The sequence below is a fragment of the Anopheles maculipalpis genome, chromosome 2RL (genome assembly GCF_943734695.1).
Source record: "Anopheles maculipalpis chromosome 2RL, idAnoMacuDA_375_x, whole genome shotgun sequence".
Taxonomy (NCBI): Eukaryota; Metazoa; Arthropoda; class Insecta; order Diptera; family Culicidae; genus Anopheles; species Anopheles maculipalpis.
Window position 1 is genome coordinate 54893980 of NC_064871.1, and position 27735 is coordinate 54921714.

Genomic DNA, 27735 nt, shown 5'->3' on the forward strand with positions numbered 1-27735 from the left:
TTGTTGTTTTGAGTTTTCCGTTTTCCGTTTGCCAGTTCTGCTGCCACCGTTGTTGTTGTTGTTGTTGTAGTTGTTGGTGACAGTGTTTTTCTTACTGTTAGTTTGTTTATTTTTGCTTCGGCACTGTAATCCATTCAAACGCTGCTGCCAAATGTCTTTCCCATCGGTTGTACGTACTGCACGGAAGGACTGAAAAGTGGCCGTGTGAGGTTGGTTGGTCGGTGAACGTGTTCTGAAATTGCTGAAATGGCACTTCCTTTAAGCGCTGAAGCGCTTCCGACTTTAAGCCGACTTTTCGATGTTGTTCTGAGCGGTTTTTTATTTGTTCGAATTTGTTCGCCTTCGCCTGTGGCTCGCACCACGCCTCCCCTTGAACACCATCGCCTTTGTTACCACGCGTTGACAACTGTACCGGATGTGGGGGACCGATTGGATGGTTATGCGCATTTATTTTGTGCTGCTTTTACAAGCTGGGAATGTTGCTGCAAGTAGCGCCAAACGCCACGGACAGGAAATATTGTTACAGAAGCTAGTTGAGCAAAAGATTGCAGCGTATGATAAGAAGTTGGATATCAGACTTAAGGAAGAGAGCCGGCAGTCTGCAAATCGTAGTCGCTTTTTTATCGGATGTGTGTTGAAACCGAAAAGAACATTTTGCAGACTAAACGAAGTTTTATTTTTTCTTGTAGTTGTTTTGTAGTGAACGTAGGATGCAATGGGTAATTCATTTGGATTATATTTTTGCTGTTCCAATGCTCTTGCATTCGAAAAGCGCATCGGAAGGAGCGCATCATTCCTATGGACAAGATGTCTGCGTTGAAGTTGAATTTTACGGCTGAGAGGCATCACTGAAAACAGCATCAGAACATTCAGTCAGCAGTGCCCGGGGCCGATTGAAGTAGGCATCAATCTAACCAATCTGTCACCTTGACAGGGCTGTTCCGGTGTACCGGGTGCAGTTTGAGCACGAACGAGTTGATAGTGCAATCCTGGCTCACCGTCTGATATTCGCAGTCAGGAAGATGGATGAAACCGTTCCATTGTCCCGAAGGAACGCTTAACTGGTACGATAAAAAGCTTAGCTTAGGAGCAAAACTATATCAGCATTTGCTAGTACGAGCAAAAGCTTCTTGCCAAGTGCATCAACGCTGGCAGTATCAAGCGATGTGGTTTGTACTGCCAACCTTTTATAGGCGTACCGAATGTGGAAAAAATCTTTTCTTTCTCTTTTTCGGAAAAGCTCGCTTTTTCATCTTCGTCGCTTCACTTTTCTTTCTACTGTGTGTCGAGTGTGGGGTCGAAAGGGTGTGTGTGATGATTTATTGCCCTTTTCAACCTTCACGGGACCTTACCGGGGGCGGGTTGGATGCTGAAGTCATATCATCATCGTTCAACGTTTACCAACCATAGCTCGAAAGCAAACAATGCCTTGTCAACGGATTCTGCACTGATATCTCTGACCCCCGTCGTCTCCATCTGTGTGATGCTACGGTATATAACTACGATGGTTAGGTCTCGTGTCGTGTTTGTAGGTCTTTTGAGCAAACATTTTTTTCCAGAAGATTTTTGGTTTGGGTGATAAAGAATAACTCGGCTTCCGATAGAGCAGCAGGGATGCAATCAGTTCATTAACGACAAGCAGTACATTCGCAGTGAGAAAAGAATACTTTGAGATTCGTAGATTAAGTTCAAATTAAGTGAAAATATTTTTAATAATGAATATAATTAGAGTAAAATAATATGATCGTAATGTAACGTAACATAACAGGAATATTTTTTTAAAGTATTTGTTTCATATTAGTAACAAGCACGTGACAGTTTGTCAAGGGCATTTCCTCCAAGGCGTTGTTCAAATAGTTTATTTACCAAGTGTCCTCGCAGTTAAAATATCCTCATCTACGACGAAACATCCTACCCAGACAAGCCTTGTTAGCCAAGTGATCTTGTATACCAGGGTACTCAAAGATTGTTTGTAAATTTGTAAAAAAAATACATCAACTTAAGGACCTTTTAGCTTCTCTGGCCGAAGAGCCTTTTCTTTATAATGTATTCAATTGTTCGTATGTATTGGGCCTTTTTATTTACAACATTTGTTCGATTTTCTACGAAATTCTCTTTTTTATTTCTAAAAATTTCCTGTATAACGAATAAAGTCCTGTAAAGATTAATGTTGTTTTCAACAAAAAGGCTTAGAAAAAAGTTTAATGAAGGCTTACAGGACAGCTAAAAGGATACAAAGCTTTACAACAAACAACGTACATAAATGTAATATTGTTACAATCCATGATTTACACAATGAATACGTCCTGTTAGCATTTAGCTCCGGATTGAAGTATTAAAAAATCACCTTTGTCCATTTTTTTTCCTCTTCCAGATTGAATTCAACGGTGCCCCATTCCAGTCCACATAATATCATCGCATACGATAGATTTCAAACAATCAAAATGGTTGGTGCTTGGTGTAAATTACTTGGCAGCTTTATACGCCCATCACGGTCCATCAGCTGTAACGTGCTGAAACGGTTCATCAGCATCGGCATCCTGCTACAGATCATCGCCAATTGTGGTATGTAAATGCATAATATCACCATATCATACTCCTCATTAATGAAGCACCCGGATGAAGCTGAATGTGATGAACAAATTTATTGCTGTCGTCGCTGGAGGAAAGAGATGTGTTTTTATCGTCTACCCTTATGCAGCAGTAGTAGCATATCAGTAGCACAGATAGGTTGCGGTTTGGTCGGGATGAGTGCACTTTAATGTAAACCATACCGGTGTGAAGCATTTGCCGACACGTTCTCGACATGTACGACAGCAGGGACAATCAGATGACCGGTGGAAAAAATGGAAGCTCACTTCAGCCGCAACGAGCTTCGGTTTAATGATGTGGGAAATTTGAAACAGTCGTCATAAAGTACCTGCCTCCTGGTCCTGGTCTGTTGTCGTGGTTTTGGATGTGCTGTGGTGTTTCCGTGAAGGGAATACATTCACAGAATTTGGTGAACGATCGGGTGACCACTAACGACATCATTGCGATTTCATTGGATTGAAACGTTTTGGGTTGCGTACATTAATGAACGAAGGAGGTATGCAGCTGCTTGTTGTATGCTTTCAATGTTGAAAACGGTTGATTTCGGTGTGATCACAAAGATCCCAAGAGAAGTTTAAAGTTTTCGTCAACTACAATTGGGACGAAAAGGGATCCCAAACGGAAGGATGAGAGTGAACACGATAACAATATTAGATTTCTCATCTCTTTTTAAGGGACATTATCCCAGAGTGGATTCTTTTGTGAAGTTTTAAATGAGCTGAACTACTACGAGAAAATGATATTTACCTACCGAGTTAGTTTCGTGATTTTGGAATGCTGCAGGAATCCTCGAAACCGATCCGGAGCTTGACTGGTCTAATTTGCTGCATTATGGTGTCATAGAAGGTGTTCCATCAGTTTTAGCCAGAGTCTATCTTACGATAGATTACGAAATGCTGTTCAGAAGGCATATCAAAACCATCCTGAAAAAAGGGCATTTACTTTTGAAATGTCTCTACCCATTGATCTGCCGTAGGTCCCAGCTATCAATGCCAAATAAAATAGCAATTTTCAAGGCAATTACCTTGCCGGCAGTAATGCATGCGGCACCAGTTTGGGACTCACGTGCGAGGACTCACCTCTACAGACTCCTGGTCATACTTAACAAAATTTTGCGCATGATTACTGACACAAACCGCTTCACTCGAAACACAGAAATATACGTGACAGCCCACGTGAAACCTCTGAATAAGATATTCAGAATTCAGAATAAGATATCAGAAAACTTTCGGGATCGTTGTAGGAATTCTCCTTTCGAGCTTATCCATAGCCTTCACCTTATCCATAGGCGCAATAGCGATAGTTTAGTTAATAAAAAATAGGGCTAGTTTAATGGATTAGGATATTTACTTAGTAAGTAGCATCAGTAGTAGTATAGAAGAATGTATAAAAAGAACCTGCTGGTAACGCATCATCAGAATCTATGCTCGACAGGAGACCTCATATTAACGTTAATATGGCAAAATTTACTCATACTGTTAAACGAAATCGTTGGTCCTTATGAAACCTTTATTATGTATGGATTATGCTCCGAATTCTAAATTGAATTAATTTTATATAAATATAAACAGAGTATATGTCTTAGAAGCTAGCAACTATAAATGTTCTGTACAGTAGCTCCAGCTTTGTCTGCCCTGGAAACCAGCGCCTTTACGTGTAACTCTACATATATTGTCGGCGACACAATTTTAAAAAATAAAGTCAAGCATATAACCCTACGTGAGACCGTGCTGGCAGTAGTGGGCTCGGAGAATTTTACATCCATCTTCATCTGACATGTCTTGGTAAGCTTGATCAGTAGCTCCAGATAGCAGATTCAATAAACAGCTGATGGTACAGGCGATAGCTATACCGGTCTTTGCACACCAGAACCGAGGTCCAGAACTGACTATCGGACTACGTGGTACGAATAAGTATCGCAAGCCGCTGATTTGACTATCTACTTGAACTATTTGAAAAGAAGAAGGATATAAAGATAATCCGGTTGCAACGTCTCCCTACGCTTCGGTTTGGCCCTGGGCTATTTTTCTTCAAAAAAATTGAAAGTTCACTTTGTAACCTCAAAACATCCACTAGCTCAACATCAACATTTCAAGTAATGCCGAACGATCCTCCCACTAATATTAACCAACGCTATCGTATGTTGCATGACAGTGATGTCGAATGAAGCAAAATATGTAATGAGGTACTAAATACAGTACTTCAGATCTCAAAACTATAGTTACACAAACACCAATTGCATCCCTCTGAAGTTGTTTGATGTTTCAGAAAAGTATCATGTTGAATTTAACCATTCATAAGTGCTTGAATTAACGTGAGAAGCAGACACTTTGGTGCATTTGTGAAGTTCATTTAACGTTTTTATGTGAAAGGGAAAACTAAGTTATCTGGCGTGCGGTTCAAGCGCCCGATGAGAATCGGCGGCACACATACTTTTTGCATACATCAACACAGGAATGCTGGATCGAGGAAGTTGTAGTTCACGTTCGCGAATGCTACTCACTCTCGATCCAGGCTTTCCTCGTTTTAGTTTTTTTGTGTTATTTTTGTTCCGTAACACTAAAGAAATATTCACCTGCTGTTGCGGTAGATGAAACTGTGGAATCAGCTGCATTTTCGGTCGATGCACCACCATCGGTCTGTTTGACTGTGCCAGCAGACTGGGCGGTGTTTGTCTGTGGAGAGTGTGCAGTGAAGTGCCGGAGAAAAACTCTCGCCGAAAGCTCAACCAAAGTGTAGTTTTTGCTAGCGCACGTGTGCATTCATCAAATGGCATTAAATGGAACGGTTTTGCCGAGTCTGTGCAGCTTCGGTGGAATGAGTTTGTTCAGTCTCGGCCTCAACTATTGCTTACGTGATAAAGGAGGAACTGGGAGTTCTGTTTTTGTTACTGACCGCTTGTTGGAGGCGGCAAAAAAAAGAGTAGAACCCCGTTTCCTTCTATTTGGTAGCTGTTGAGTTGCTACGCGCATAAAACAGTTCGGTGGATACTGCACTATCGTTCTTTGTGCAAAATTTGTTATTTTAGGATCGTTATATAATGAACCTGAATTGTTTTGTTTTATGCTGCACGGATTTCAATGGTTTTTTTTTGTAAAAAGGTTCTTTAGGTTACAACATTTCAGTAGATGTGAAGCAACGATTTTTGAAACGAATAAAAGCAGAAAAGTTGGTACAAAAAAAGTTGATTTAAAAGCACCTAACTTGCATCAAAGTACTTTGAATTGTAACGTGTGATAATATTGAAACTTTTGAAGTGACCCAACCGTCGAATACCTTGACAACTGTAATAAAATTGATAAATAAATGCCCTTAATGCTACGGTCGAAAACAAAACAAAACATCGTTTTCGAGTGATTTTACTACAGACAGAAAAAATCATGCTGCTGATGCTATGTAAAATTGCTTTTTCCCCTTGCAAAACCCGTTGTCATGTTTTAAGCCCTTCTACCCTTCTAGCAATTCCCGACGAAGTGGGTGTAAAGTTAGTCCATTTGGTGTGAACATTTGGTGAATTTTCCCTTTTTCCGACGTCGCTTTTTCTCGTTTTTGTTCCGTACTTGAGCCGATTTCACGCCTCGAAAAAAGTGGCTGGTAAGGCAGGAAATACAAAAACGAATCGCTGTGATCACGATAATGTGCCTAAGGAAGTATTGGATTGACCGAACCCGAAGCGAAAAAAGGAAAAAGAAAACACGGGGCAAGGAAAGCGTGAGAAGACCTCGAAAGGAGTAAAGCAGGCGCGCGCGTCATGACCTTTCGACATAGCACGGCGTGAAAATCCTTTACGGGGCAGAATGTTTGTCCCTAGCCGGAATGAAAATGTGTGGAAAGGTAAAGAGCCCCGGTGAAGAGGATGACGCGCGTGGAATCAAGCATGGAAAAAGGGCGATCGTTAAGTTTTTGGGAAACGTTGGCATGTGGCATTGGGTCGACGAGATGTACCGAAGGGTTGTACCGGCTTGTTGAGTAGAGATGGGTTATCAGCGGGCTTGCAAGCACCCACGGGCGCATCGAACCGTATACCGTGCCACCTAGACCGATGCGTGTAACCAACAGAATCAGGAGGATCGATTGAAAAAGCGCACATTGAATAACGTGAGTGTGTGTGTGTGTATGAGATTTTTTTTACTTTTGCCATTCATCGCCTTTCCCCACATCCGGGAAGCAACAGGAACTAAATCACACGAATGGTTTACGATGAAAGAAACCCGAGAAGAAAACTCGGTTGAAAGGGCGATTTGATAGAATCGGTGCTTGATTGTCTGATGCTTTAGGGTGTGGATGGCTGAGGCTGGGTAAAAATGGAAATATTGACAGCTGATAAAGCGTTTTGGTGGTTTTTGTTCCTTGTATGTTTGGAAGATTGGATCGACAATATGTTTGAGTTATTTTAGCTTCTCAAATGGTGGTTCCGAAAGCTACGTTTGTTTACCCAAAGTTGAGTCAGCTGAATGGTTATGGCCAAGACTAGATAGAACGGCATCACCATTCTTGGAACTGGCGATTTTATCGAAGTGCAGTGATCAGCTGCAATTGCACAGTTTGTTTTCTGTACATGGTACATAATACGTACATAATAATTAAGTACATAATGTAATTATTACATATGAATACAGTACGTACAATTTAAATTTAACGTTTTTGCAGAAATATCATTGCGATAAAATAAAATGTTGCGTTGTAATTCTCCAGCAGCAATAATTTAGTTGGTAGCTCTAGGTATTAGTAGGAATTGTGAGATTATCAAATTGGATTTGAAGCGTTAGGTTAGTATAATGATGCGTTGTTAATTGCTATAAATTATTTGAAGCTGGCTTCCAGGTTAATTCCTTTTATACGGACCTAAAGCAGCCTACGTTCCAGCGGCGGGTCAAGGCGTTTGGAGGTCCTTGGTGGAATGGATATCGGAGCCCCATACCATCCAATTGCCAACTCCGCTCATTGGTTGATCCGACACTGTTACGATAGTGTGCCTTATGCCGTTCTACTTGCCAATCTGTACAGGCTAGACTTTCCAATACCCTTGTACCCAATACCCTGAGATTGTATCTGGTTGACCGTCGGAATAAGGCTGGGCTCACGTATCTCAAGATCTCTTTGTGCACGCTCCAGCGTTCCTCAGGACAGCAATTTTGAGCCGCTCCCATTCGTACTTTACATCAACGTCCTGGAGATGGTAATTCCTGGTGACAATAATTTGATACACCATAATGCTGCCAAAATTTCCCATCAAATCTGTACGTAAAAGAAAATGGTAATCTGACCATCTTCTTTTCCAGTTCTCACTGTTATTGTTATTGTTTATCAATAAAACTGTTTGACTCTCTCGCAAACCTAAACTGAATCTAATTTTAAATCTAAAAACTATAGTAAACTGAAGTCTGGATCCGTAAAAACTGAGCCAGAATAAAAGAAAATAGCAAATAATTAGAATAGGAGGAACATTAAGAAGTGAAAGAGGAAGAAAGTCTAAAACGGAAAGATGACAGAGAGATGCCATAGTCAAAATGGTCAGAAAAAGCATTAAACAAATAATAAACAAACTGCACAAAGTTGTATACACCATCACATACGAAGAACAAGTTTCTTGATTCTCGAAGTTTCAAAAAAGCTTCCATGTTTAAGACTTTACGTCTTTTCAATCAATAAGTGACTGTAATAAACTTAAATAATAGCTTTGCAAGTTCTTGAAAAAATGATAAATTTAGCCTGTATAATGAATATTGGGTTATTGTTATAGAATTTTGGGTTATTGTTTTATACGATAAGTCAGTAAGTGAGGAACAATTCGATTGATATTTTGTATTATGAGTCCTGAATATTCAAAATCTTGTTGACGATGGACGTGCAAACATAGTATATGACTTTACTCAAATCACCGAACAAATGGTTTGCTATGAAGCTTAAAATTATGAATAACTTTTTTTTGTTATTTGTAATTTAATTTGTTGAATTCCACGGACTATATGTGGCCCCCTTGAAGCGACCTTTTTCCATGTTTACATTTATAGGTAACATTTACTGTATACAATTAAGGAACGCAGAGCGCGACAGGTCTGGTTCAAATCGATCACACACGGCGTTGAATTCACGGCACATGAGGAGCAACGGATCAGCGCCGCCAAAATGAGTACGACGTTCCCCTACGTCAAGAAGTAATCTAGCACGGAGCGATCTTGCAGGGGCGTAAATGTTGATAGCAGAAAGCATCGCCGCCGAGTCGATGCGATTGTCAAGTAGACCTGCGACAAAAAGTCTCTGCGCGTTACAATTCTGCTGTTTCAGCGACTCCAGGCCACCAGTAACGCGCAACGTCCATTTCAGTCCACCTGAATACTCCAACCACGCAGCGCAAACCTTAATAATAATAATATCAACCGAGCATGCCCGGGTTACCTTGTCAAGCCGTTAAACTTAAAATAAATAAAAATTGTACCTGAATACACTTATACCCATAATTAACAAATTATAAATTCTTCTCGAGCTAAATCTTAAATCTTAATTAGCTGCTCAAGAGCTAGGCGTCATAATATTTAGTAAGTATTTTTGTCCTGAAACTTCGAAAGAATCATTTGCACCACAAATTCCATGTAAGATAATACGGTTTCAGCTTAAGAGGTTCGATCGTTACAACAAAGTATTTCCAAAATATTGGAAGCAATTGTGCCAAGCTCGGTGTACTTTGACTTTAATAGATTTGTGTAAAGGTTGTTATTTGACTGCAAAGAGGCAAGAATACAGATGAACATTAGTGAAATTGTTGAATCCCCAGGCATATGTGCCAAAAATTCCAACCTAAATATGTAAATCAACCAGCTCAGACCGCTGTAGAGATTGGTAGTAGGCATCAAAATCATCAATACATAGGAGTAAACTTGATTCTTTAAATTCCTTTCATATTAGTACTATGTAGAGCTGAAGAGTAACAAGATGTGCTTCAGTTTAGCTATCGAAGTAAATGTTAAGTTTTCTTATTTTTGTGCCCGTAAACAACGTACAAACCACCTACACACTTCATAGGCCCTTCCTGTGCGCGTGGCACACATCGTGTGGTTAAGTGGAATCAGATCTCTGCAATCCATTGCTACTCCTGAACCTAACCGTCTGCCATACTCGAGTGCTCAATATTTCACACTCATCGCCCACACTCGCTCGAAGGCGGACAGGCAAGCTCACACTCACACCGTCTATCGCTAATACGCTTATCAAATTGTAGGCGAAATAATAAAATGTGTATTTTTACGGCCGAACGATCCTGCAGCGGGATCCGCTATGATGTGGTTATCGCGTCTGGAGGTAAATACTAACCTCCGGGTGGAATAGAGTGGAAAAACGGGAGCTAATATCCTCGAGCCATGATAGTGGCTGAAGACAGTTCCGTTTGGCACTGGCTGGTTGGTTTGGCTGGTCGAAGGACGTGAACAGACGTGATGAAGCCACCAACACCCGGTACGGAAATCGACTCCCTTGCGGGTGGTTGTGGTTTTCCTGTTGCGCGCGAACGTTACATCCGTGTGCCGTCAGCGAGCAGCGGGAAAGTGTGTCTGCCGTCGTCGTCGTCGTCGTCGTACTCCCGTGCTTCATTCGGGACGCACCAGAAGAACCCTTTGAATAGGGGCAGCGTATAAGCCATGGCAGGAGTCGGGTGGTGAAAAGTAAGCACAGTTCGGATGCTACGGGTTTCCGGCTTTTAGGAAGATTAAACTCCTTCCGAGAAGAGCATTTTGGTGGATATTTGCATCCAGCACCGAAGGAATGTGGCGTTCCGGGGCGGTTTCTCGTAACCTGCCTTCTGCTCGTCTGTACAGCATGCTAGGTTCATCCAGTAGTTTGGTAATGTTTTGATAGTTGATGGTTTGAGGTTTGCCCAAAATCGTTCGGTAAACGATGGTACCGATTGGTTCCACAGCTAGGTGGCCGTGTGGCGGGCCCAGAGGGATTTCCAGGACAGAGAAGCGAATCACAGAGGCATTTTTCTGTCGATTTGCAAACGGAAAGTGAACAGCTGGTGCACGTTTTTGTGCTACGGCCTTAGAATTGTTGGTCGGGTGGTGGTGGAAAATAAAATTTCGTACGCTCGATTGAATGGTGTAGAATAACAAAATTTGATTTTGGAGTTTTGTGCCAGCAGGAATAATAAATATCGTTTTTAATACGATGTTTTTGTTTGCTGGCAACGCGTTAGTATAAGCCAGGCAGCTGTGCGTAGTCTCTCTTGCTTACGCTGGCTCTTTCTTGAAGATAGTTAAAATAATAAACTTATGTACAAACTGAATCGAAGTTAAAACAGTATTTCAGATTGTAATCTTGATATTTCAAAAGGCGCATGATCGGTATGTATGTGTTCACGGGCCATTAGTGGCGTCATGTCATGCTGATCCATTCTCTCCCTGATACATGCCCCAAGACACACATCCATACAAACACAGGCATGGATAATGGTGCACCAGAACAAATGAGAACCACACATTAAAGCCCTCTGTCTGTTTGTTTACGCCGTCCGTGTTTACCGCCCTGGTCTATTGGTGCAGTTTCCAGGACGCTAAACACAAGAAGATGTCAGTCGCGAGCTCGTAAACACGGAACGTCGAAAGCACACCAAATGGACGCAAGCCGTTCGTTCCGGAAATGCGTTCGAGAGTGGAACGCGCTTTGATAGCTGGAAGCAAATCTTACACGAATGAACGGTCGGAGCCGTTTTCCCATATCCCGATGCACTGCGTGTGTGTGTTGTTTACGTTATGCCTGGATGGATTTCAGGTCCAACTGGTATCGCACTAGTCCATTTATTACTTCATAATTGCAATCGAGCACGATGGAGCAAGGACCAGCTGTCGGCAGGGTTTGGCATTCAAGTTTTGCAGTCGGTAATTCCGTCGGTGCTGCTAGACTAGAAGCCGCTTCTAATTCGTGCCATGCGTTGTAAAGATGCCAACGTTTAATTAGAAACCAATGCGAGCACATCAAAACGATACATGGGAGGGTTGATTTGCGAAGTAAATATGTAGCATGCACAATCGGGTCCATCGGGAGAAATAGTTGGGTGCCAACGGTGTTGATGTTTGTAGTCTTATTTACATCTCATGTCTTGGTGCTTCTCAATAATGAACGGAATAAGAGTTCGCTTGAACAAACGAGTGTTTGATGAAAAGCGGTCCCAAACAGCCCCAGAGAAGGCACGCCTTCTAGTGATCGTTCTTGGAGTTTTATGAATTTCGGATGTGCACGATGCATCATCACATGACGTTAAGGAAGCTTAACTTCGTCCGTGCATGAAACCAAGCACCGACGGGAAACGATGCTGGGGTATGGCTCGAGTGTATGGTGGGTCCCGCTGCTTCCAGGGCAATAATCACGGAACAAATTTATCTGTCAAGCGATGGTCGGTTGGCCATAACTCTGTCGGAAAAGTTCGCTTTGCGCTAAGTTGTTTGCAGCACCGGTTGTCCGAGTTGGGTCACGGTTTGACATTGCAATTTCGATCAAAACGGAATAAGAACTGTAAAATGTGTGTGAGAAAGAGAGAGAAAGAAAGAGAGAGAGAGAGAGAGAGTACGAAAAAAAGCCGCACAAGCAAAACACTTCTTGTCTGAGCCACCGAGGCAGCGGTCAATCCTAGCTATAACTTTTCCCATTTTATTAAGCCTCTCGCTAGGCCGCTTGGGACGGTCGGTATAAATGAGCCACAAGCAAAACGCCCGGGCCCCAAGTGGACCTACACGGTTCGAGATGAACGGACACTTTTCGAGGAACGGGATGGGGTTTGTTTTTTTTTTTTGCAGAAGGGAAGTATTCCGCAATACCTCCTTTTGCCGGGCCAGCCATTCTCCGGATGGTGAAAGTTTTCGAGGACTGGCAACCGTTGCACCAAAACAGTGGCAGTTTTTCGATATCCTGCAGGGTCGAATTTTGGAAGGACGTTGATGGTCATGTTTCGATGCAATTTGTACCGGTGCTTCCACAACTGGTCAAAAACAAATCTCGAAACCTGAACACCTGCTTTCCTGCACCATGCCTTGCCTGCTGGTCCGAATGGATGGGATGGATGGATGGTTGGATGGACGACGTCCGTTACCTGGTCGATAGATTGGTTTAGCAGAGTTGCAACCTCCTGGTACGTGGTATTTTTGAAACTGTGGCTACGAAAGATACCACTTGTGCACAGTAAGGTAAGGTGGTAAACATTTCGGAAGGCATTTCGCGTGTGCTGGGGACTTGCTCTGGTTTTTTGGGGAAGAAATATCAAAGCACGTATGCCATATACTTGTCGTCGGACAGGGTAATAAACTGATCCTTTCGTAAAATGGGTGCATCGAGAGAGGAAGTTTAATGGTCACGTAAAGTACTGGGAGTAGAATCGAGAACAAAAAAAAAGTTTTGCTAGTTAAGTAAGCAACCTGCCAGCTATGTCACAACAAGTTTTCGAAATTGATCCATACTTTGAAAGAGTTGAATTATTTGGAATTATTATGAAAAGATTGTATTTACTTTAGCATTTCTCCAAACGTAAAAGTGACAGCTTGAGGCAACGTCCAATCCAAACTTTGCAATTTCATTTCTATGAGTCATTTGAAATCAATTTTATGACTGTATGAAATATAATTCACTAGCGCTGCCTTAAAAATGAACTTCCTGTTTCAAAACGATTAAAATATTTTATGAGACTTGACAGAACACAGCTCGATAAGTACTGTGAACGTCCTGTTACGGGAAATTTTTACACAGGCATTTAGAAATGACGACCCAAGACCTGTCTTGGTTTAAAGTGTCGAAGGAAAAGAACAAAAAAATATAACTTAATTTTACTGAACTGAAAAATGCAATGAAATACGAAACAAAATATTATTTTGCTATGGTGAATTTAAACAATAAATGAGTTTAAATGAGTCTTGTTACAGGTTGGATAAGGGAGTCGAGCGTCGAAGGAAAATAATTGGATTTACTCCATGTTACGACAGTTTGAGAGTAACGGCTGGTGGGGATTTGAATTTGACAGCAGAAGCAATTGACAGGAGAAATGACGGAACGGAATAGGAGAAAAAGGAAGCAGAATCGGTGACAGACAGGAGCTCGGAAACAAGGACTGTGAAAGAGTGCACCGATTTTGAAGTTGAATTTTGAATTTTGATTTGTTGGAATTTGGTGTTGGGCAGTTTAGATTGGTACGGAAAATAAACGGTCCCGGTAACGGCGGTATCCCCAAAACCTTCTACAAAACACTTTATCAGTTTCCGCGGCTACACTCCAGGACGAATATGTCTTGCTGTCTTTTTTCATGTACAGTAAATCCAATATCAAATAATTTAGATCAGGTACAACATCATGTGCTGTAACATTATGATGTAATATAATATGTAATATGATACAACCAGCAACTGGCTGCCATAATTTACCATCTCAACAACATTATCAAGCAGAGACTGTGGTGTCCCACTTGGTATTGAATGAATGAAAAATGAAGCCACAATTTTGCGGTGCTACGGTCACATCCGCACTAAAACACACTCCACGATGCTACAGTTCAGTCTCTTGGACTGCAGTTTGATGCAATGCATGCAAGTGAATTTGGGCTGCACAAGACTGCATTTGGGTTGGCACAGAAAGGAAAACGGAAATAAGCATATTCCACCGTGCGAGCTTACCACTGGCTTGCGGAAGCGCATGGGAACACTAGCAGTGTGATTTTCCCCAGAAACGCGTTGGAAAGCAGAAAAGCTCTAGCCACAGTTTTCTCGCGATCGTGAGGCAGGCCTGGCCTGGCAAAATCTCGGCACCTTTTCGTCGAGTTGTGGCACCGCACACGCGCGCGGTTAGAGAGTAAATTTGTTTTTATGGTGTAATTGTGTTGATGGTGTTTTGTAAACACAGCATGGTGCATTGTTAATGGTGACTGGCAGGGAAACCACTCATTCGAAACGATTTCACTCGTCCGCCCAATGGTGGTGTAGGTTTGTGCCCGTGCGTCTGATATTTGCTCGAAACATGCGGAATATGCGGGAAGAATGAAGAAGTTTTGGTACATGTCTTTCTGCTTATTATTGGTTTAGTTTCGCGATGCACAACTAAGGAATGGGTGTTTTTTTGGGATCTGGAAAGGGTAAAAAGAACCACAGGCGACTGCCATGCCTTTTTACTGTGTGAATTGGTGCAGTTTTCGACGATGTCACCCGATGATGCGGTCGAACTCAAGACGATCTCCAGTCAGCTCGTTGTCGTACGAGCGTCGTCACTAATTTGTATAATTACTCCGGCTTTTCGGTTTCGCCAGTACATTCATATACACACACACACGTTACGGTACGACAACGTGACAGCAGTGGTGGTGCATGCCGATGCAATCCGCCATCAGCATTCGTTGGCGTCTGCTGGTGTCGTTTCGGTTTGAGCGGTTTTCGGCTGCTTCTGGCTCGGTAAAGTGTTTGGCAAGTGTTTGACGGGATAATACGCGGGTGCTCCGGGTAAGCACCGGGCAAAGACCCGTAAAGGAGTAGAGTGTGGCTGAGATTTGTTTAGTATATTTTACTCTGGTGGGAGTGGTTTTCCATGGGGAGATAGCAGCAGTAAAACGAAAGATAGTTTGTTCTGGCAGTAGAACGAACGCTCTATGCACATGTCATCCTTCCGATCTACGGCCATTGAGTACGGAGCATGGAAAACGTGGGAAAAGCTTTTCCCACAGGCAGACAGTGAGGTACATACATCACAAGGGGTGAAGGGAGTCTTTCCTGTATGGATGTGTAGCGTTAAAGATTTGGTGCAAACGCTAAGTTACACATGGAGGCGACTCATTCATTGGCGCACTCTGGGGACCCATTCTGTAGTTGTGGTGGTGGGTGCATCGAATTGAAATTGTTCAAATACCAGCAGCTAGTCTTTCATTACCGTTTTTCGGTAGAGAAAAGTGTATTTGCTGTGCACTTTAGAAATTCGGACCATTTGTTTGTAGGTCGCGTAAGCAGCTCGAAAGTTGATCATGAAGTCACTCGATAGAAGGAGGAAAAAAAAACTCAAGAAGTGGCAATGGGTTGACCGGGCGAAAATATTGGACTGCAATTTAGACGAATCCAGCTCCTCATTTGTGGCCAAAGTTTTGCAGCGTTAGATAAAAACTTGTGCCGAAGAAGAAGAGCAAGCCGAGAAGGGTAGCCGAAGCATCTCCAGAATATTGTGGTGAAGAAAAGTTGGCACCTTCTGTCGGGGCAGCCGGTTTGGCCATTTGGGAAAAGTTTGCCACATTGCATGAAACGCTTACTCCCTTGGAAGGGAGAACCATACGGTATGAACGAATTTTTGACAGGGGAGATTATTTAAGCACTGACGAGCTGTTCCGATTGTGGATGGCTAGTCGGCGGTCGCAAAAAAGCTCTCCCCGGAGATGTTGGCGGGTGGCTTCGATTCACTGAACCAGACGTTATAATCCGTAATTTAATGATTCTTGCTGTTGCCGATGGGCGCCGAGCGAAGGTAGTCGGCAAAAACAAACCTCACACCTGGTACGAAGCGTCGGTGGGAATTGCTGCAATGCAACGGAATCGTATGAGAGTGATGAAAACCTTCCCATCGGTCGGAAGATATTGGAAGCAATGTTCGATAGGTTTTCTCGGTACAGGTATGACAATATCGATTTTCCATGCTCAGAGATTCTCAATGAATCACACACACACACACACGGAGCTCGTGGTCATTCCACGTCGTCCGGGAGTTATCGATTACGTTCGGAGAAATGTCTGGTCACAGTGGTCGCTATCGATTGACCACGCACACTAGCTAGCGCACGGAGGCCACTGATGTCATTAGCAAATTGGAAACCCGATGAGAGTTGCGTTTGAATCATGCTGGTAGACGCAATTACCTGGAACTCCAATCTTACTTTGGGGCGTTGTGATGATGCACCTTTCGGTGCAAGACTGAAGAGTGCTTCGCAGAGATTGAAGGGTCTAACAAATCTAACCTTACGTCAATATTTTAGCCACTAACGGAGTGTAATACTTGGCTAGGTTTAGTTAGGTGACTTCTTTTATTTAAGGAAAAAGGCCGAAAGATTGACGACAGCGCAAAATGTATCGCAGGCAAAGTTATACATCCAAAGACTAAAGTAAAACACAACAATGACGTTGACGACAACAGTGGAAAGATAAACATTAGACAACGCCGTCTAACATCGAATGCAGGATGAATCAGAGCAGCAGGTCCGTGAGCAGGATGGCAAGCATACGCAACCAGTCTTCGATTTCGCTGGTTCCAATTTGCCCGCAACTTTTCGTTCCGTGGCAGGATAATGGAACCAAGTGGTCTGTCCGAAGAGCGACAACGTTTTTGGAGGCCAACCGGTGAGCCGGCCGGCCGGTGAGAGGAAACGACAAATAAAAGTTTTACTGTTTGCACTACCACTCATCCGAAACCAGCGTCACGATCTTTTTTCTCAGTGTCATTTGCTTTTTTCTTACTTTTGTTAGCTTAAATTCCTTGGGGAGAGAGAGAGAAAGGGGCCAGGAAGCGAATAATAAGGAAAAGTTGAAAAATGAAAAGGAACCCCCAATCGTAAGAGATAGAGAGGGAATGGAAATTTGGCCAAGAAATCGTTCGCCCCGCTCGGGTTCGGGTTGAATTTTGGGTTTTGTTCGAATGTTGCTCCGAATGGGAAAGCATCAATGGCCAAATGGTGGCCGACTGTTAGGCCGGGAGATGGCATTCCCATTTCCCCATGGGGGGGTAGCACGAATGCGGAAGAAGCAAACCGGAAAGTTTGAAGCTTTTATCTGACTGTTTTGGAGCTTTTTTCCACACTTTATATCTTAACCTTTCTTTTTTTGGGGTTGGCTTTGTTTTTGCTCCTGCTCATATCTAAGAGGGTAATTGTAGGACTTTTTTGCACTTCACTAACTTCTCTCATTGCATCCCGGTTTGCCAGGAAAGTTTAGTGTGGTTGGAGGTCGGGACGGGCATTCTCGCCCTCTTCGCCGGGAAGGAGATGCAACGGGCGGTAGAAATGAAAGTGGTTTGTAGGAAATTAGATTTATGTTCTGTTTGCTCAGGCCGTTTTTGCCAAGCACTTTCTGTGTGTTGCCCTGTCAGTCCTTGTCCTTGTAAGTGTGTGTGTGTGTGTGTGTGTGTGTGTGTGTGTGTGTGTGTGTGAGCGCTGTGGTATTTTATTCTTCTGTTTCATTTAAGGTTTTGGTGTCATTTTGTTTTAGTTGTTTTCTTTGTGTGTCCTTTGTCCGCACACAGCTTTCTTGTCGCTCCAAAACGTTCACCAACCGTGCATTTGAGTATGATTTGTGAGGAGTTATTTGAAGAAAAAAAGGGTGTCGTAAAACTGTCTATTACAGTATCACACGTTTCGAGTGGATAAAAGTGGAAGTATAAATTATGTTTGCGTTTGTTTTTTGGTGGAAGCTCCAAAATGTCGGTGCCAGGATTACGTCACTTGAGCTTGAAGAGACTCGAGTTTAGCAAATAATAATTATGGCAAATGATGAAGGGCGTTGATAAAGCTCAGCTGTAATGCAGCTGCCTTTACTTTTTCTCTTTTGTGAAGAGGGATCGTTCGCTACTATGGTGACCAATTGCTTCATTGCTGAACGTTTAACTAGCTCTTTGATTGGTTGCCAGTCTTTTCCCCTTTTCTCTAATTTTCTACATTATTCATTTTGGTGTAAAGTACAAAAATATCCTTTAGTTAGGTGTTGATTTAATTTTTTGTTTATGTATAATTATTTATTTCAATGTATTTGTCCGTCAGGTTTTAATTAAACTGTATGACGCTATTTGGCTAGGGGCGGCCCGGTGGTGTAGGCGACAGCGGCGCCGGTCTTCAAACGGCAGGACCGGGTTTCAAATCCCATCCGGACCGTCCCCCCGTAGTGAGGTCTGACTAACCAACTACATGGTATCGGCAGTCTAGAAAGCCATTTCAATGGCCAGCATTTCCTTAGAGGTTATTAAGCCAAGAAGAAGAAGAAGCTATTTGAACCGGTCTGACACACGTGGTTATGATTAAGTATAATAAGCCATTCGATTTTTTTCTGATGTTCTTTCTTTTCCTTGTGCTTGTGTATTATGTTAAGTGTAAGAGAAAAAAAAATTATAATGAATCAGTGCAGCAACAGTTGAAAATTTATATGCAGAAAGAAATACCTATTTTCCGCTTAATATCCGAATGAAGTTCAAACTGCCCTAAAAAGAACCAAAAAGAGCCTCCTCTTGTTGTTAGAATCAAGGATCAAAGGTTGCAATTACTCGTAAAACCATCATATTCATATTACTCGTACAAGAACTCTTGTGGTTCCGTGGTTCAACTCTACTGTGGTAGTGAGCTCTCTGTTGCTTAATTGAGCGAACTTTTCGTTTCTGCCTCATTACGGAGGTTAGCCATCTTGAACGGTCATTCTGCTGGAGGAAGCACTTTGGACAAATGTGTGTGTGTGAGAGGAATAGTGTTTCGAAAGCTACGACACGTTAGGTGTGCCCCCGTTTCTGAACCCGTCCGTCTTTGGCGTAATATCGTTAATTAAGCTCAATACAATTTATCCATCGCGTTGGTCGCGAAAGGAGCTCCGGCTCGGTGATGTATGATGGTTCCCTTTCGCACATCTCTTCTTGGGAAAAGCTTCTACCTCATCTGTTAGCTGAAATCAGTGCCTCTTGGAGTGTTTCGTGCCGTCATCATTCCGTGTGTCGTTCGCTATGTATTGTGTGGTTTTCTCGGTTCTAGGAGCATAAAACACACGGACGCACCGCACCCATGACTGATTGTATGCGGTTAGCAATAATGGACTGAGTTTCCCTCCCGTGAACACCTAATTACAGCGTGCGGCCAGGAGTGGTGCCAATAAAATTACGCAAATTATTATACTCAGCCCACAATGGGGTTCATGCCTTTGTTGCGTGTTGAAGTTGACGTTCTAGGGAAGCCATTTGTTATGAGTCGCGGGGACGAGTCGCAAGTCGTTTTCCACTGGTGTTCATTATGTCGACGAACTATGAATCACTAGTGACCGGTGATGTGTTGTGCAGGGTTTACCAGTCCTTTAGAAGAACCTTTACTTAAACAACATTTTTTGATATGATTGATTGCGCCATTTTAGCTATTTCAATCGAAGTTGCGATTATTTTAGAACGCCTACGGATTCGGCAGTTTGGTTATTCTTTGGCCTTTTATTTAAAACCCTGTTTTTGTAGGATAAAAAAGCTACCAAATTTAATAATAAGGACTAATGGGATTTAAACGGAACGTAGTGTAATGGATCCGCAGAAAATGAATGTTCAATTGATTTTCGGTGCTGATAGATCAGATAAGAATAATTGGGAAATAGAATTGAAACTCTAAGGATAGAATTGAAATTAACGGCATTGAGACGGAGTTGCGCATTAGGATTCTGGCGGCCAGTCGGTCATTCTACAGCCTGAGGAAACATCTCACCTCAAAAAACCTATCGCGACGGTCGAAGCTGGGACTGTGCGGTACGTTTACAGTCGCAGTACTTACATACGTCTCTGAGACGTGGACCCTGTCCAAAACAGACGAAACGCTCTTAGCCGCGTTCGAGGGGAAGATGCTCAGAAGGATCGTTGGAAGGACAATGGAGGAGCCACTACAACGACGAGCTTTACGAACTTTATGACGATCGTCGTGCAGCGAATTAGATTCGCCAGGGCAATGGGCTGGCCATGTTATACGCATGGCACCGGACGACCCAGCTCAGAAAGTCCTTTTCCTCCGTCCACATGGACAGAGGAGGCGTGATAGGCTCAGATTGAGGTGGGAGGATGGCGTGGAATCATCCGCCATCAAGGCCGGGACCTCGGAGCGGTTGTAGCGCCTGATAAGTAAGAATAGAAATTTCTTTTGATCAACTGTCTACAGAGAAACTGTCTACACCGATTTTTTAAAAGGAATTTTCTTATGTCACGATTTAAAGTAATTATTGACCATTGATTATCATTGAGCTCGAAAAATAGAGAAACTTTCTCATTTTTGCGTGAAGTATACGAGTAATTTACCTTTTATTTGTTGTGTAATACAGTTTTCAACTGCACTAATTGAAATGTCGACAGTACTTTACATATCGTATCAAGGTTTATTATAATCATCGTCGATGAATGTTTCGTTTTTGGATACAGCGTTGAGTTTTATTTCGCTGATCGTTCTCCTGCTGTTCAAATATAATGCATCAGAAGTGGGAAGAGTAAGAAAAAGTAACAAACGTATCATTTAAATCACTAACAGAGATATAGCGTCTATGAGTTATTATCGTTTTTTTTTCGTATAGCAAAACTCAAACTCAAAACTTAATTGCAAACATCTTAATTCCACCCAAAACACAGTACCAGTGATTAGATTTCACAAAATGCAATCGGATCATAAGCAAAGTAACTGCTTGTATGTTTATGAACCAATATGAACAGCATTGGGCGAGTCTGTGCGAGTGGTCCTTTTAGTGGATGTACTCGTAGTTACGCCTCGATCTTCAGTTGATCTAGAGAAAGATTAAAATGTTTTACTTGAGCTAGATGGAGAAGAATGTCGAACTTTTGGGTTTGGCCGACTTCAATAGCATCAAATAACCCCGATGGCAGACAAGTAAACGTAGCAAGTCAGTGTTTTTGTGGAAAGTTTTCCTCATTTCATTAAGCTAGTTTTCGACCAAGCATTAGGGGCGTAGTGCCGCAAGAACACTACCATCACGAGGAGCAAAGTTTGCTGGGACAACAACAACAACACCATCCTCTTTTCCCCGTTCGGGATGGATGCCATTTTTCCCTGCCAGTACACCAATTAGTGAGAGCCTGTGCACCCCAAGTGCGTTGTTTTTCCGATCAACATGTGTGTGTGTTTCTGGGTGAGAGAGAGAGAGGGCTGAAGTTGGCGTGGCGTGGTGCGCAAGTTTTGCAAGTGTTGATTCTCCCGGCCGGAAGATTGATCCGTCTCGTGTACGTATCGGAAGCTGTTAGTACCGGGAATGCCCGAAGGTAAAGATGGTAGACAATGGTCAGCAAGTGGGGTGGTTAGGTTTTGGCATGTGTACATAAATCTTGTGTAGAGCACGCAAACCGCACCACTGTCTGTCCCCCCCACTGCCCTTGGAGCAGTTGGAGAAGAGATTCGGCCCGTGTGAATGTTCTTTCCCCGGAATTAGGCTTCGGGAACGTGTACAGAACGGCGTGCTATGTAGCAAAGTTTTGCCACTCATTTGTTTGCGGAAAAACATCGCCTGCTCTCTAATATGTCTGCCAACCGGGTGGAGTGGTTTGCCCGGCCAAGTTTGGGTTTGATTTGGAGATCTAGCTACCTCGAAGGCAAACGTTCTCGTGCTCGATGCCGGAGAGTTAGATGCGCAGCTTGATTTTGGAACTGCACTCCCAACTTCGTTCTGCGTTTCCCATTCGCAATCATCCCGTACCCGAACACTGTTTACCAACTAATTAGACAGCACTGAAAAGAGCCGTGGAGCGAGCTTGGTACATGCGAACACATTCTACAGCTCTACAACTCGCACGCCCGAACAATCTCAGCCATGCGAGATCGGACACGAGTACGACTGTGTACTACATACGTTCGAGTTGTCTGCAAACCGGGCTTCCCGTGCCATCCCGACGGAACCATACTTGTGCAGCATGATATGAAGAATACAGTACGCATAAATCTTATGCTAGCTTTTACGCTTCGTTCCGTCCTCAGTTCGTGTGCAGTGGAGGAGTGTGAGCTTGGAATGTTGTTTCGTTGTCGGGCACAAAAACACTAATTAATGACCTAGGGATCCTTATCGTCCGTGGAATCGGTGCCGTGCCGTGGAAGGCGACGCGGGACACACGCACAACGTTCGTCATAAAGTTTTAGCTCAAAGACGGAAGCTGCCAATTTCTGTGGTTGTTTATGTTTTGTGTGAGAAAGTGGAAGACTTTGGCAAGCGCGTTTGAGACTGGTGCATACGAATTGACACGGGCAAACCGCAAAGCGGAAATGGTGAAGTGTGACGTTCAGTGCGTTCGTACCGATTTTACCAGGGTCGCTCGGCAAACGTGGAAATGGTTGCACTTAATTAATAGAATTTTTGTTATGAGTATGAGCTGTGCAGCAGTGCTCGAGCTGCAGCTTTTTTTTGTGGTGATATGAAGGATGCAGCAACCCAACTGTTTGTGGCCATAAGAGGGTCAGAGAGCTAGAAGAGATATTGTGGGCAGGTGGTGTGTAATGCGAGCCTTTTTTGGCACATTGCAGAGTGTTTTCGCTCATTTTTGTTGTTGATTTTTTTCGCAAATGCAAACGATACGCGTCCAGTTGTTAGGAGTAACCTTTTAAAAGCTCCCAAAAGCACACGGAACCGCCTTAACCAAAGTTGTCCAACAAACATTCATTTGTAGGGGACGAGTTCTGGTAGCTTAGAATTTTGGAAACCACACAGAAATGCAACCAGAAACGGTGAATACAAATCTCTAGTGTTTGAGATATTTCTGCACGAAACACTTTTGACTCGTTAAATGCCACAACCGTGAATAGACATTGCCTTCCACAAAAAGGGCTCCAATTTGAAGCGTATAACAGAGATGTTTATTTAAATTATCTTCCGGGTATGAGTGTGTGTGTGTGTGTGTGTGTGAGCGAATTTGTAGGTTGTCTGGCCGCATAGGAATAAAGTGCGCCCCGTTTTGAAGATATTTTTCTCATAATCTCATTTATATTATTTCTACAGAAAACAAATAAACATATAAACTTCTCACCGAACCGCACCGATTGCACCCAAAGCAAGAGGAAATGTGAACACACATGCACCGACAGTTGCATCTCGATCTTTCTGCCATTGCACCGAAGCTCACTCTCTGGCGAAAACGAAACCATGGCGGCTAGCTTGGAAAGACCGAATCCAACGCAAACAATATCATTTCGATGGTTCGTGAATGATCCTTTTTAGCGCATTGCCACTGGTCCAAAACATCCCATCCCCGCAGCAAACGGTGGCTGGTTTGTTTTTGTATTTACCAAACGGTTGATAAAGCGGCTCTTCGACTCTTCCATTGCCTACACTTAAACAACAGACCAGGAAATGAGAATGTTGGAAAGAATGGATTTTCTCTAATACGCTCATTTTTTCTCCATTCTCATTCGTACTGCTCTGCTCGTTGTAGGGCTTTATTCCGATGCTTAACGATGGAATTGTGCAATCGAAAAGTGATCCTATAACATGCTGGAGTTTCATTGAACGCACTGAATCAAAACGATTGTCGGTAAATCAGTAACCAAAGTCTTTTGGAGCAAGAAGCTCCCATGGGAAACATTCGAAATGGAAGACTCGGTTGGTTGCACACGTAAAAGTAGACAAATAATAAGTATTGGACGGGTAATAAATTAATAGAATCGAAATCGTTTGTTTTTGAGGCAATTGCTTTCAAGGTTAAAGAACAAGGTGGCATTAGAATGGATTTTTGTCCCGACAGATAGGTGGGTTGATTTTTCCCAGAAGAAAATCATTAGCTGAAGTGTGATTCTGATAGTAAGAAATATGAAGAGTGTTGGAGAGCATTTATCTTAGAGCGGTTTACTCAATTCTGACTTCTAACAGAAAAAGTGTGGATGAAAATTTCTCATTCTCAACAAGTTTTTAAAAGTGGTATATAAATGAAAGTAAGATTTAGTTTAATTGGTTCCTGTATAAAAAGTGTCGTCGTCTACATGGTCTTGTCTTCCAAGGGATCTCATTTTTTTTTTATTCATAAGGGACGGCCAGGCCGTATTGCTAAGGGATCTCAATTACCAAGGAAGCAAATTAATTGAAATTGTACAACTCAGTATACAATCAAATCCTGCATGGGAACCGTATCCCCAATAACACACGAATGACTATCCAGCTAAGGATAAACTAACAAGCGAAATATGTCAAGACCGGTCCCTAGTCCCTCCAGCAGTTATTTTTCTACAAAAGTTTTGCTACATTAAGTGAGAATTTGTGCAAACCTAAAGACTCACTCACTCTCTCACTCATGTTGGCCTGCTCTTTTAAAGAGCACGTCGTCGTGACATGGCCCGGTCAACAATAGGTCTCCAGAAAACTCGATCCCTTGCTGCAGCTTCCCATCCGTGTAGGAACCCGATCTGCGACAGGTCACCCTTCACCTGATCCAGCCAACGAACTCGCTGTGCTCCCCGACGCCTCGTGCCGAACTAGGGGTCGCTGACGAATACCTTCTTGGTGGGACATGAGTCCGGCATCCTCATAAAATGCCCCAGCCATCGTATCCACACTCCATGCTCGAACACACCGCCAAAGATGGTCCGGAGGATGCGACGTTCAAACACGCCAAGAGCGTTTGCATCCTCTGCTCGGATGGTCCAAGACTCGTGGCCATATAGGACCACCGGGCGAACCAGTGTGCGATATATCTCACATTTCGTGCGGTCTCGAAGTCTTCTGGATGTCAGCAGACGGTGAAGGCCGTAGTAGGCACGATTCCCGTGCACAATACGTTTCCAGATTTCACTGCTGACATCGTTATCCGAAGTTACGACAGTCCCAAGATAGCAGAACTCCTCTACTACCTCGAGGTCGACTCCTCTACTACCTCTATCGCGATCAGAGCCTCCGGCAAGCAGGTATTTCGTCTTCGTCGCATTGATCATCAATCCAATTCTTGCTGCTTCACGTTTCAGTCGGGTGTACGCCTCACACACCTTCGCTGTCGTCTTGCTCACGATGTCAATGTCATCGGTGAAATTGAAGAGACCGGTAGAGAATCGTGCCACGGATATCGTTGTCTAGCCACGCGCTTCGTATGACACCTTCCAGGGTAAAGATTTTGCTATATTACTACACGCTGATTGACGTTTAGAATCAGGCATGTCAAACCTCTCTGACCTCGATTTCAGAATTGATTGTAATCTTCATAATTAGATTGCATTGTACCGATTAGCGTTGGAAAAATGGGGTAACTATTTGAAAAAGAGAATTCTTTATAGAGCTGGTTGTGATTTTATACTAATAAACAACAAAAAACACATCCCTTAACAATGATCTTTGGGAAGGACAGAATGATGAATGAACGCCCGACGGACGCACGACATACATGACGATCGGGAAAAGGAATGAAATGAAACAATATTTCACTACCACACCTAGGATGGGTGTGCGTGTGTGTGTGAGCCTGTCCCATTGCTGGTAGGTTGAAACATGGTCAAAAGTCGTTTACTTTTGCCGTGAGTGACCTTAGGGAAATGGCAATGATTACATTTTCTGACAAATCACCAATCTTGACTTTTGGCTTTGTTCGAATGAATCAGTAAAGAATATTAATGCTAGTTTTTTTTTTGATCCCGCAAAACAAATAGCAATGAACAAAGGTTAAAAAAATGGGTTTGCTGTTAATTATGGAAATGAATCATTTCCGTGAGTGTGCCTGCATTGAAGGTTGGAGGCGCAGTATGTGGCAGACCAGCACCAGCAACGGAACTGGCATTCAGACATTTAGCGGATAGCGTTTCAGGTCAAATTTGTGTGTAAAACTGCATGTTTTCCTTCCATTTGGCAATCCATTATTAGTGTGACACACGACACATTCGTTTTCCATTGGTGTGTTTCGTTTTCTTACTGTGATTCGTGAGATCGACGGTACGGCTGATCTCTTGGGGAGATTTCGCATTCAATTAGTGTAAATTGAATGTGCGCGTGCATGGAAAAACAAAACTGTTGTATCAAAGTTTCGTGGCCATGACAGTATGACACAGAAAATCACACGCAAAATGAAAAGGCCAAAGCATGCGTGCATCGTGAGGAGCTTTCGCATACTCGAAGTACAAGCCACTATTTTACTGATTATTGCAATAAACCTCATTTCATCTAATTAAGAAAAAGAAGAGGGAAAAAACAAACAATTGCGATGAACGCGGTTTTTTCCCCCTTAAGAGAATAGTAGTGCAGAAGGAAAAATGGAGCTTTCCCTTATTTAGTAGGATATTTACGGAAGTGGAAGGACGCAGGACAGACGGCGCACTTTTTTGGCAAAAGCCAAAATCGTCATTTCGGTAATTGCCATTGCGGCAGCGTACATTTCCCCGATGGGTTTTAATGTGATTAAGAGGAGGGATTAATAAAATTATGATTCCGGTCCAGCGACCGGAATCGGTGGACATAAAGTGAATTGGAGGTAGTGTCAGAGAGCGTTGCCATTCGCGTAAGGTGTAAGTGATGTTGTTCCGTTTCTAATTTATGGCGGGAAACCTGAAACGGAAAGAAGAAAGACCAAGCTATTAAGCGTCACGAAATGGACAAATTCATTGAAGACCTGAAGCAACGCACGGTCAAAGACGCTAAATGTTTATCGACCGACATCATTGATGGAAGCAACGCTACAATGTACTTTCGTTCTCTTCGCTAAACACTAAACATACCACACTGTTCTAACTTAATAAGCTGCACATTGCTAAGTGTTTTGGAGGTTCGTAGTAGGGAACATGCTACGCTGAAACTACCACCAAAGAAAAAAAAAACCTTAGGAATGAGAAACGTGGATTTCCTCTTTCATTGAGTGAGCTTTACCGCTTTTGTTGCCAGTTTATAGAGTCATATTGGGCCTGGTTAATGTTATTGTTATTTTGTTATGAAATCGATTCGATTGGATATCGGTATCGGTTCTTGAAAATGTCAAAAATCTCAAGAGCAAAATGGGAAATCGATGTTTCGATTAGTATGATTGTTTTTATTTTGTTAGCATGGGGCATAACGAGTGGTTTGCTTTTTAAAAGCACAACTGCACATATAAAGGATATACAGATTTAGGTATAAGTATGAAAGCATAGAGAGCACATCCTGCTATTTATTTTTGATTCTGGAGATAAGAAAACTTAATGGAAAAAAGATTTCCAGAATGAACAGGGTTGGGGCGGCCCGGTGGTTTTGGCGACAGCGGCACCGGTCTTCAAACGGCAGGACCGGGGTTCAAATCCAATCCGGGCCGTCCCCCCGTAGTGAGGTCTGACTAACCAACTACGTTGTATCGGCAGTCTAGTAAGACCTTAGAGGTCGTTAAACGAAGAAGAAGAAGAAGAATAAAAAGGGTAAGGAAAAACAAAAAGGATTAGATTTGGTTGTAGGATATCTGCTAAACATCTCACCAGAGTTTACAGTATCTCGCATACAACAAGCATTACGT

At 42.8% G+C, this 27735-nt stretch overlaps 2 protein-coding genes across 2 annotated transcripts in view; both read left to right on the forward strand.

The window, feature by feature from the left end:
- LOC126557466 (polypeptide N-acetylgalactosaminyltransferase 16-like) overlaps window positions 1–27735 on the forward strand; it is a 359463-nt gene that overhangs the window by 151553 nt on the left and 180175 nt on the right. The gene's annotated exons all lie outside the window — the stretch shown is intronic.
- LOC126558482 (uncharacterized) overlaps window positions 2398–27735 on the forward strand; it is a 136592-nt gene continuing 111254 nt past the window's right edge. The window contains exon 1 of the mRNA XM_050214503.1: window positions 2398–2565. Within this exon, the coding sequence (XP_050070460.1) occupies window positions 2445–2565 (121 nt within the window). The 5' untranslated portion in view covers window positions 2398–2444. The remainder of the gene's footprint in view (window positions 2566–27735) is intronic.